The sequence below is a fragment of the Melanotaenia boesemani genome, chromosome 24, assembly GCF_017639745.1.
Source record: "Melanotaenia boesemani isolate fMelBoe1 chromosome 24, fMelBoe1.pri, whole genome shotgun sequence".
Classification (NCBI taxonomy): Eukaryota; Metazoa; Chordata; class Actinopteri; order Atheriniformes; family Melanotaeniidae; genus Melanotaenia; species Melanotaenia boesemani.
In genome coordinates this window covers 8,356,419-8,368,900 of record NC_055705.1, presented here as the reverse complement: position 1 = coordinate 8,368,900, position 12,482 = coordinate 8,356,419, and the positions used below count along the sequence as shown (strand labels likewise).

The 12,482-nt window shown below is 45.4% G+C and overlaps 1 protein-coding gene across 1 annotated transcript in view; it reads left to right on the top strand.

The window, feature by feature from the left end:
- nlgn4xa (neuroligin 4 X-linked a) overlaps positions 1 to 12,482 on the top strand; it is a 106,423-nt gene that overhangs the window by 42,861 nt on the left and 51,080 nt on the right. Inside the window, exon 3 of the mRNA XM_041979122.1 lies at positions 6,224 to 6,376. Coding sequence (XP_041835056.1) covers positions 6,224 to 6,376 — 153 coding nt within the window. The remainder of the gene's footprint in view (positions 1 to 6,223; positions 6,377 to 12,482) is intronic.

The following is a 12,482-nucleotide window of genomic DNA, read 5'->3' as shown; positions in this document are numbered from 1 at the left end:
CTTCCCTCTCCCCGGCCACATTCACCAGCTCATCCGAAGGGATCCCGAGGCGTTCCCAGGCCAGCCGAGAGATGTAGTCTGTCCAGCGTGTCCTGGGTCTGCCCCGGGGCCTCCTTCCGGTGGGACGTGCCCGGAACACCTCACCAGGGAGGCGTCCAGGAGGCATCCTAACCAGATGCCCGAGCCACCTCATCTGGCTCCTCTCGATGTGGAGGAGAAGCGGCTCTACTCTGAGCCCCTCCCGGATCACCAAGCTTCTCACCCTATCTCTAAGGGAGAGCCCGGCCACCCTGCGGAGGAAACTCATTTCGGCCGCTTGTATTCGAGATCTCGTTCTTTCGGTCATTACCCACAGCTCATGACCATAGGTGAGGGTAGGAACGTAGATCGACCGGTAAATCGAGAGCTTTGCCTTTCGGCTCAGCTCTCTCTTCACCACAACAGACTGATGCAGAGCCCGCATCACTGCGGACGCCGCACCGATCCGCCTGTCGATCTCTCGCTCCATCCTTCCCTCACTCGTGAACAAGACCCCGAGATATGTAAACTCCTCCACTTGGGGCAGGACCCCATCGCAGACCCGGAGAGAGCACTCCACCCTTTTCCGGCTGAGGACCATGGTCTCGGATTTGGAGGTGCTGATTCTCATCCCAGCCGCTTCACACTCGGCTGCGAATCGCTCCAGTGCGAGCTGAAGATCACGTCCCGATGAAGCCAACAGAACCACGTCATCCGCAAAGAGCAGAGACCCAATCCTGAGGCCACCGAACCGGATCCCCTCAACACCTCGGCTGCGCCTAGAAATTCTGTCCATAAAAGTTATGAACAGAATCGGTGACAAAGGACAGCCTTGGCGGAGTCCAACCCGCACTGGAAACGATTCTGATTTACTGCCGGCAATGCGGACCAAGCTCTGACACCGGTCGTACAGGGACCGGACAGCTCTTACAAGCGAGTCCGGCACTCCATACTCCCGGAGTACCCCCCACAGGAGTCCCCGGGGAACACGGTCAAATGCCTTCTCCAAAACCACAAAACACATGTAGATTGGTTGGGCAAACTCCCATGCCCCCTCGAGGACCCCAAAGAGGGTGTAGAGCTGATCCACTGTTCCACGACCGGGACGAAAACCACACTGCTCCTCCTCAATTCGAGGTTCGACTATCTGACGGACCCTCCTCTGCAGCACCCCTGAATAGACCTTACCGGGGAGGCTGAGGAGTGTGATCCCCCTGTAGTTGGAGCACACCCTCCGGTCCCCCTTTTTGAAGAGGGGGACTACCACCCCAGTCTGCCAGTCCAGGGGGACTGTCCCCGATGTCCACGCGATGCCGCAGAGGCGTGTCAACCAAGACAGCCCTACGGCATCCAGAGCCTTAAGGAACTCCGGGCGGACCTCATCCACCCCCGGGGCCTTGCCACCAAGGAGATTTTTAACCACCTCAGCGACCTCAGCCCCAGAGATAGGCGAGCCAGCACCAGCTACCCCAGACTCTGCTTCCTCATCAGAAGACGTGTTGGTGGGATTGAGGAGGTCTTCGAAGTATTCCCCCCACCGCCTCACAACGTCTCGAGTCGAGGTCAGCAGCCCCCCATCCCCACTGTACACAGTGTTGACGGAGCACTGCTTTCCCCTCCTGAGCCGCCGGATGGTGGACCAGAATCTCCTCGAAGCCGTCCGGAAGTCATTCTCCATGGCCTCTCCAAACTCCTCCCACGCCCGAGCTTTTGCCTTAGCAACCGCCGAAGCAGCGCTCCGCTTAGCCCACCGATACCCATCAGCTGCCTCTGGAGTCCCACAGGCCAAAAAGGCCCGATAGGACTCCTTCTTCAGCTTGACGGCATCCCTTACTGTCGGTGTCCACCAACAAGTTCGGGGGTTACCGCCACGACAGGCACCGACGACCTTACGGCCACAGCTGCGGCTGGCCGCCTCGACAGTAGAGGCACGGAACACAGCCCATTCAGACTCAATGTCCCCCGCCTCACCCGGGACTTGGTTGAAGCTCTGCCGGAGATGGGAGTTGAAACTCCTTCTGACAGGGGACTCTGCCAGACGTTCCCAGCAGACCCTCACAACACGCTTGGGCCTGCCAGGCCTGACCGGCATCCTCCCCCACCATCTGAGCCAACTCACCACCAGGTGGTGATCAGTTGACAGCTCCGCCCCTCTCTTCACCCGAGTGTCCATGACATGCGGCCGCAAGTCCGACGACACGACTACAAAGTCGATCATCGAACTGCGGCCTAGAGTGTCCTGGTGCCAAGTGCACATGTGGACACTCTTATGTCTGAACAAGGTGTTCGTTATGGACAATCCATGACGAGCACAGAAGTCCAACAAAAAAACACCACTCGGATTCAGATCAGGGGGGCCGTTCCTCCCAATCACGCCCCTCCAGGTCTCGCTGTCATTGCCCACGTGAGCATTGAAGTCCCCCAGCAGAACGAGGGAGTCCCCAGAAGGAGTGCTCTCCAACACCCCCCCCAAGGACTCCAAAAAGGGTGGGTACTCTGAACTGCTATTTGGTGCATAGGCACAAACAACAGTCAGGACCCGTCCCCCCACCCGAAGGCGGAGGGAGGCTACCCTTTCGTCCACCGGGGTAAACCCCAACGTACAGGCGCCAAGTTGGGGGGCAATGAGCAGGCCTACACCTGCTCGGTGCCTCTCACCGGGAGCAACTCCAGAATGGAAGAGGGTCCAGCCCCTCTCGAGGGCAGTTGTTCCAGAGCCCAAGCTATGCGTCGAGGTGAGTCCAACTATATCTAGCCGGAACCGCTCAACCTCGCGCACCAGCTCAGGCTCCTTACCCGCCAGAGAGGTGACATTCCACATCCCTAGAGCTAGCTTTTGCAGCCGAGGATCAGACCGCCAGGGTCCCCGCCTCTGGCAGCCGCTCAGCTCACAATGCACCCGACCCCTATGGCCCCTCCCGTAGGTGGTGAGCCCACGAGAGGAGAGGCCCATGTCTCCCTTTCGGGCTGAGCCCGACCGGGCCCCATGGGCAAAGGCCCGGCCACCAGGCGCTCGCCTCCGTGCCCCACCTCCAGGCCCGGCTCCAGAGGGGGGCCCCGGTGACCCACGTCCGGGCAATGGAAACCTTGGTCCTTGTTTTTTCATCATCATAAGGGTTTTGTGAGCCACACTTCGTCTGGTCCCTCCCCTAGACACCTGTTTGCCATGGGTGACCCTACCAGGGGCATACGCCCCCGACAACATAGCTGCTAGGATCGTCAGGACACACAAACTCCTCCACCACGATAAGGTGGTGGCTCATTTCTTTCTAAGTTTACAAATTAGCTGTGCAATAAGATAAAATAAAATCTTTAGTTTAGACAACTTCATATGATTTTTGCCTCCATAAAAGCAACTAAGTTCACTGTACAGGTAAAATGGTTGCTCAAGTCTTGATAATAACTCTCACCTTGAAGATACTATGGATCTGTTTACACGTTTCCACACAAAATGCAAAACTTTTTCTTTTGTGTTTGAAAAAAAAATGCAGCAACAGTCGAATGAAAACTATGTCTGTGCAGGAGAAAAAGTAAATAGGATGTAGTGTAGTGTGCATGCCAGGCCTCTAGTGGGCAGCGACACACCCAGGTGTGCACGGCATCCTCATTAGTCTGCAAAACAGCAATAGAAGTGTTACGTGCCAACCTCCATACTGGCTCGTCAACAACGCTATTATCGAAAATGTCGTACCAGTGACGTCCTCCCAGGTCTCATCCAGAGATGTTTCCATCAACAGACCAAAAAATTTAAAAAGATGCAGCAGCACAAACATGACACTGAGGTCCGCCATTGTTGTGCTTTTTGTGGGTTAAGCAGGGTGCAGGATGACAGAAAAGACGTCATTGTCACTCACAGATTTCAGTTCCAGTTTATAGAACTTGCCAAGAAAATATCATTTTGGAAGCCGTCGTCCAATCACTGCGATTTTATCCACCCAAAACTCTGTTACCATGTAAACGAGAGGCCAGAACGCCTCATGGTGTAAACAGGCCTAAGGAATTATTTTAGTTGCTTAGACATGCTACAGTAATGTATATTTGAGTGTTAGTGTGTGTATTAGTGTATATGGTTTATATAAATACATATATTCTCTTTACTGGATATGAATATATTTGCATGCAGGCGCATATTAGACATTCCTGCAACTTCAGTGTGTAAAATGTTAATTGGAAATGTTTATAACTGAGATCATTTTATAAAGGAGTGGCATCCGGTGTGGTCTTCTGCTGCTGTAGCCCATCTTCTTCAAGGTTGGACATGTTGTTTGTTCACAGATGATATATGTACCTAATAAAAGTGGTTGGTGAGTGTAAGTGTTCATTCCAGCAAGTCGTCCTGTTGATCAGTCCCATGGGTCATTTGTTTGAACCCTTAAACACAATTTATAAAGATGCCCTGTAACTTAACACCCCTACAAGCGACATCAGGGGGATATGACCCATATAATCTTTAGTGTATCAGAGCGGACGTGATTCTGAAAGGTTTCCTTTAACAAGCCATATTTTTCTCATAAATAGGCTTAGATGCAACAGTAAGATACAGTGCTTTCAATCATTCGCAAGCTGAGAATATTCAGGTAAAAAAACAATGTCAACACAAAACTGTTTTACTCTTTTTAAGCGTTAATGTTAATTCACTTTTACAATAAAGCTTTCATTTGATATTGTAATAGCAGACATATCCAGATATAACTATACTTATATTTATATGGAACGTCTGCCTTCAGGTAGACGTTTCAGATCCTTAAAAATGAAGACTAGTAGATAAAAGGACAGTTTTATCCTATAGCCATTAGGATACTACTCAGCAGTCAATTAAATAGCAGGCAAGTTCACATTTACTTTAAACCTCATGTCTCCAGCCTGTAAGGGACCAACTATATATATATATATATATATATATATATATATATATAGTTATATATATATATATATATAAATTTTACTTATGTCTCCTTTTTTTTATTTTACCCTTAACTTGTGTTTTTTTTTTTTTATTGCATTTTATTATCATTTTTATACCTTCATTTTGACACTAAAAGAACTGCACCTTATACTTTTATAGATTTAACTAACTAACTAACTAACTTGGGCATCCTGGTTTTAACCAAAATACCTTCTTTTTACAATGCAGCTGCAACTGTCACCTTTATGGATGCCTTTTTCTTTATTTCTTTTTTTCTTTTTTAACAATTCATTAGCAGTCTGTCACTATTACAGGTCTACTGATAGAATTATAGGCCTTTTGTGATCAGTATGAAACACACTTTATTTCTTTGTCAAGTATTTGGTGATACGTTTATTCAGTGATCAGTAAATAAAATCTCTCTTTGAGGATTATTCCACTGTTTTCCTTGGCCAGAGAGCCTTTCATTAATTTTTAGTATGTAGATACAATTATCATGATTTGGTCTGAAATGAATTGGACTGAACAGGGTCACATCCAGTTGGAATATATTGAACCATATACTTTTTTAATTACTCATTGCAGTGATTTTTACTCCACCTCTCACCTGATAGCAGCTGGGATAGTTTCCAGCCCTTTGAATTGGAATATGTGGGTATAGAAAATGGATGGATGAAAATAAAACAAACTGTCTTAAAACATTTATTCCGTGTTTCGTTTTCCCCCTCAAATGTAAAATAATGCAGGTTTAACTGCTCTAGAGTCATACATGATTTATTTTTGAGTTTCTTAATATTTCACAGAAATTTGCAAATCTGTATTCATTATGTAAATATGGTGTATGTGGTGCCATAATTTCCATTTTCAGTCTTTCTGTGTATCATAAATGATCATACGCAGAGCTAAATAATGAACTCACAAGGATCTGGGAGAAGAGATAACCCCTGGGCTTCATATACCCCACAGTTTCCAAGTTAGAGCTGATTAAATGCTAAATAATGTAAAGTGCGTGGTACATATATAATACTGAAACCTTTAAAAGATCTGTTTATTTCATACTTTGATATTGCTTAATGCAAATAAATGAACAATTAACTGAATGTTTCATAGTGGACCTCTGGTGCTCTGTGCTAATTGATTTGCATTTAGGTTACTTAACTTATCTATGAATGAATCAGCTGCATGTTTCTTGTTCTTCTTTCTTCTGCTTCTTTCTTTTTACTTCTTTGCAGCCTATCATCTAAACTGTGTAATTGAAACAAAAGTTTTGTTTTAATTTTTGCCTGTTTTTCTCTGCAGATATCCACGATGAGAATGGGTTAAAGCCAGTCATGGTGTACATCCACGGAGGTTCATACATGGAGGGAACTGGCAACATGATTGACGGCAGCATCCTGGCCAGCTACGGGAATGTCATCGTCATCACAATCAACTACCGGCTCGGAGTTCTGGGTGAGTCTGGAATCGGCTGATCTCACCACAAAATGTAAAATATTCACATAGTTTATCTGCTGAATTCCATCCACACACACAATTTTCATTTTACCAGACCCAAAAATAACCACACAGAAGATACGAGAGGCAGAAAACTGCTGCTTTAGGATCATTGTCTGCCAAGTCTGAGGGTTTTTACATTACACTTACATTCACACAGAGATATCTGATGGATCTTTCTCACTCCTGATCACCACCGTGCCTCCAGCTATCATGCATTTAGCTCCCAAAGCCAATCAGATGCTCATGGCTCTGTAGGCACTAGAGGTTTACTTTCCACATGCTTCTCTTTATTTCAGCTGCTTGTATTTCAGTTTAGTCACAAATAACCCACATCACAGGATAAACACGTCAGAATTAAGCAGACTCCATTCATCATGCAGCAGCATCGAGGAAAATCCGTGCTGGTAAAACTGATTTCCAGTGATCCTCACTGTGCGTCTCATTGTGCTTGTCTTGGAAACGTGCCTGAAAGGAGGCTGAAGGCATTAAATGTTTTAAATGAGTTAGTTAGTTTAACTTTTTGTTGCTCTACATCAAAATCCTTTCAGGTGGATCACGGTTGTGGCCATTTTACTTTAATCTGAAAATTTCCCTTTTTCTGTTTAGTTAAAGCAAAACATGCTGTTGAAGTGGTGGCTGAGAATTCCCATGTTTCTTATATGAGGTATTTTATCACATTCAGTCCGTCACATCTAATTAGCTACCAAAAAAAAAAAATACTGCAGGTCTTATGAAGTGTTACCTCCCTTTAACAGCTTGTAGAACCTAAATGGTGTCTGCAAGTGAAGTTCACTTGCAGACACCATTTAGGTTGCAGAAGTTCAACCATTTCTTGAATTTCATGAATATATCAGCTCCTTTTTGTGTAGCTGTTTTTTAATCACACTGAATAAAATGGGAACACTGCAGATCCTGAAAAAGGCTGTTTGTGCTGCTCTGCGTGGGCTGAAGCCCTGCTCTACTTTTAGATATGCATGAATATTACTCATGTTTTTAGAGTTTTTTTTTATAATCAATTCACCATCTCTGGTAGAGTTTTGGCCATGTTTGCCATTAGGCCAGCTCCAGGGTCATCAGCTGGAAGCCATTGTTCACAGACTTTTCGCTCCCTAACCCAGTACATCTCTCAGGGGGGTTGCAACACTGGAGATGTCTCCCCACCACCCCTGCATCTGCTTTCATTGGGTTGTTGACCCCAAGCTAATATCTCCTCTCCATGGGCAGAGTGTTACGGCCACTGCTAATTGCAGGCAGCTGTGGCCAGTATTATCACTGATTGGAAATTTCAGAACGCTGTCTGGAATGGCTGGAGCCAGCACACCTCCGTCCCCGCCCCTGTTTGGCTTCACTATGGACCAATCAGGCTGCAGCTTGCTAGAGGCTGAGGCTGAAAAGGCTGCAGCCGAAGCCAGTCAGGAGGGGAAGCTGGATTGGCACAGGCTGCTTCCCCTCGCTTAGTCACTATGTGTGCGTGTTGTAGGAATGTGGCTGGTTAGCACAGGTGGCCTCATTCCAAGTTGTGGTGGATTTTGAGGTAGCAAAGCTTACTGAGTGCTCGCTGTGCTTCGTGTGGGTGAACCATGTGAGGGGCAGACCATTGTTTGGGCACAGCAGGAGAATTCCTGGCTGTGGTGCGCCCCATGTGGGGACTTCGAATGGTTCTGTGTTAAGTTTGGATTCACCTTTGTTTTCTTACTCAGTTGGGTTCAGGCTTTGGCTACACCTTTAGTTGTTCTGCCACAGTGGGTGCTTTGTGTTTAGTTACAGTGTTGGGCTAGATTAGTGTTTGGTTTTGGTTGTGACTTCCGTCACTTTAGTTTATGGATCTGCTGCTCTTTGGTTTTAGTTTCTTCACTGAGTTTCGTCACTTCTTCGTTTGCACTCGGTGGGTTTTGGTATATGTTTTATGTATTTCTTTCAGCAGGTCCTCGAACCCCAACACTTATTTTGTGTATTTTCGTTACAGATTTTATTTGTCGTTTCATGGGTGTTTAATAAAATGTGCTAATTATTATTTTATAACTGTGTCCCAACGTATTTTTTGTTGTGTCCTAGCATACCCCTAAAGTAACACAGAGCCAGTAGCTTCCTTTCTCCGCTTCCTCTCCTAGGACCTTCATGTCTTTCTTCAGACTTGACCCTGTTACTCTTGCACCTTGCATCAGTTTGACTGTTGACTGACCCACAAAGCCCCAACCTCCACGGGGTAAACCTCAGCTTAACAGCCAGCCTCTTGGCACTCAACTGCCAGTTTAGACAGCTTAAGATGTTTCTTTTGATGGGCTGCTGCCATACCCTCCTCCCAAGGAATGGTTAGCTCTATCAGCAGAACCTCATCTCCACCCCAGACCACATGTCGATGTGTTGCTGGAGAGTAGTTGTCACAATCTCTCTTTGCAAGGCCTACTGATTCCTGAGGTCTGCCAACATTCACAACTCTTTCCCTGGTGTGAACATGCTGGTCCTCTTGCAAAGAGGTTGGTTTGTGCTTCTGGGCTTCACGACCTCACACATGCTTAAATGCCATCAGTCCGTGGTTTGGTGCCACCCTACAGGTCTCCAAGACCTCAGCCAGCTCTGTAAGGACTAAAATGTCCCTGGGCCAGTGTCATTACATCCTGACAGTATATCCTGGAGGCTTGCCTTGGAGCTTCCACAGAGGGGACAGCCTTCATCCTCAATATACAACTGTGTGATGTTCAAAGGGCATAGTCGTGGGTTTCCCTCAGTAGGAAGCTGAGCCCTGATTGTGACATCCTCCAAATGTCTGCCTAGGTCAAGCATCTGTTAATGGTAGCATCCCAGCCCCTTGGCTGCCCTAGAATATTGCACCAGGCAAGCCTTTTCCTGTCTGTACCCTAAGCTGACAATAATAATATCATCAGATATAATAAAAAAACAACAACAAAAAAAAAAAAAACACAACATGAGTTTCATTTATGTAGAAATTACCCTTAAAAATCACTCAAACCTGCCTGCACAGCACAAATCCTGTTGTTTGGACAAAAGCTCAATATAGTTTGATTCCTGACAAAATGGATTCTGCGGTAACCTTTTTGAACCCCGCAATCCATCTCTAATGTGACCAGCATACACTCACTGGCCACAGTATTGGGTCCACTTTACTTGTACCAGGCTGCTTATATTAACAAGCAGCTAAACATGTAGACCTTAAATGAACGTATATGTTGGAGATTAGAATAAGAAAAACATTGTTCTGACCTACAGAGCATGAGAGAGGTCCCACATACCTTTACACCAGTCTACCACATGAATTAACCAAGATTAGTTTGTGTTGCCAAGTCCAACAATGTGGTGATTTTCTTCAGGAACATTACAGCTGTGATCAGCTTAATCCTCACACTCAGACCCTTTGTGGAGGTTCAGATATTCAGTGTGTCCTTTGAACAGATACAGCATTTTTATTACAGCAAAAGCTGTAAGAGTGTTAACTGACAATTAACTAATAAATACTGATTGTGTTTGAAGAGGAAACTTCTGTACATGAAATAATTTCTGTGCTTCCCTGTTGTTAAAGACTTAATTTCCATAGTTATCAAACATTCACATGGCATCTCGTGTCCTATAAAAGATGGTTTCATCATCATGGAACAGCCCACTGTCATCAGATTAATGTTTTTATCACTTAGAACAACTTTGTATTGATTTGCAGTCTATTTGTCTGAGGGGACATGTAACCCAGATGCACCTAGAACACAGTAATGGCCACAAATTCCCCAACAATGTCTTTTTCCTGCAGTTTATTACTTGTTTGATCCACCTTTTCTGGTATCAAATACAAATCTCCATTGTTTTCTTAGCTGAATAATGAGTCTGCTGTGTATTTCCTCAGCTGTTAGTATGTGCTTCACTGTCTCCAGCACATCCTCATGAACATGCCTCTGCAGAGCCTCTGCTCCGCTCTGCTCTGCTTACCATTTGTTATAAGGCCGAGCTGTCTTCACCAGTCACTATATTTAGTTGCCTGAGAGCCAAGGGGAAAAGGTGTTCTGGAAAAGTGTGCACTGCGGAGAGGGGATAAAAAGACATGAGAAGACAGAGAGAATGCAGATGAGAACACTAGATAAAGATCAATTGAGAGGACAGAGAAGACTTTAGCAGATACTTTAGATTTGATGCAAAAATCCACATTTTTTAATGAAATCTGACCACAGAACAGTTTTTCACTTTGCCTCAGACTATAAGCTTTGTTCAAGACATGACAGCGTTATTTTGGTTTATATTCACATATTGCTTCTTCTTTGCATGATTGAGCTGTAACCTGCACTTACAGATCAGGAGTACGGTGATTTCTAGAAGAGTTCCTGCAGCTGACTTTCTGTTTGTTTACTTTTTATGTCATCAACTGTGGCAAAGTCACTGGCGAGTATCTGGGGTATTTTAACCCGACGGGCCAGATGCTAATAGATGCAAAGTAAAACAGGCTGGAGGGATGAGTTTGCGTTTGCGTCAACATTTTCGCTTCCTTCGTTGTGTGATTGATTTACTATCAGTGAAACTGAGCTTTAAACTTTAAATGCATCAATCTGGAAGCACAGAAATAATTAGTGAATGAATAGTCTTTATAATAAGGCCTCATATTTGATTGCTTATGTATATGAATATTCATAAATGTTTGCTCCATCGTCATCTTCAGAGAATTAAAGATGAATGGATGAAGGATGGATGGGTGAAGGAAGGGAGGAAGGATATTAAGTGGAAGAAATAAGGGAGACGGAGAATGGATGGTTAATTTAGCTCAGATGTACTGGGATGGATAAGGGTTAAAAAACCGGTTCTAACTAGGCAAGGCAAGTTTTATGTACAGCACATTTCTTGCACAAGACAATTCAACGGGCTTTATATAAACATTCAAATCATTACAGCTGAAGAACTAGAAGAGAAGAACTTCAAAATTTAATCTTGCTTTATCAGGTAGCTAATATTTTAGAGCATGTTTGAAACACCCCAAGAAAATATATGCATGGAAGAAAGAAATGCAGGGGCTAGTACTTGGAAGCACTTCTCAACGTGTGTGGGTGTTGTACTCCAAGTGATTTAAATAGATGTGTCCAGCTGCTGCTGAGGAGGAGCTGACATGGAGCGGTGGCCGGCGTGGAGCAGATGTCTGCTGTGAAGGGACAGCGAGCTCTGCAGGCTGAGCAGCTCTCTGCTGGATAAGAGCCGGGAGGCTGATAGAAGAGGAGTGTGAGAAGCTATCAACCACTCTTCAGCCCTCACACATGATGCTGGACAGCTGTCAGAAGCTGTATGACTTTCAGGTTTATCTTCATATTTAAACATGCAGCAGTAGGAAAGATATCATAGAAAGCTTAATGTCAGTGGGGGTACAGGTGTGCAAGCCTGCTGTTTAGTTCAGGAAACCAGTGGACAGAGGGGAAACAATCCATTAGCTCACCCATCTTTCTACTTCCTGTGTTTTTTATGTGTTGAAGATTGGACCACAAGGAGCCATGTCTTGATATCTGGGCTGGGAAGAGGAGACTCATGGTGGGGGTCAGTGACCCAGGTTGATTTAATATCCCCAGATGGGATGAAATGAATGAATGATATGAAGAGGGAGAAGAAAGAAACAAGATGAGGTGAAGGTTGAGAGGTGAAGAGGAGAATGTGAGGATGGATGGGTGAGGAGGGCCGATGGCTGGATGGATGAATGAGAAAAGGAAGAATAAAAGAATAAATAGATGAAGGAGGGAAAGATGTATCAGCAAAGGGATAGAAGAGAGGATGGGAAAAATAATAGAGAATGGATGAATGGCGAGAGAGGAAGGATGAATGGATGAGATGGGTGAGGAGGAAGGATGAAGATAAATGAATGATGCAGGAAGGCAAAAAAAGGATAAATGGATGGAGGAGGGAAGGGCAGACGGGTGAAGGAAAACGGGGAAGACTAAAGAATGAATAAATGAGGGACGGTTTAGGATGGATGACAGATAATGGATGAGGGAGGAAAGATAAAAGGATGAATGGGTGAGGCAAGGGAGGGAGGACAGAAGGATTAATGAATGAGGAAGACGGATGGATTGTGGATAGGTGAGGT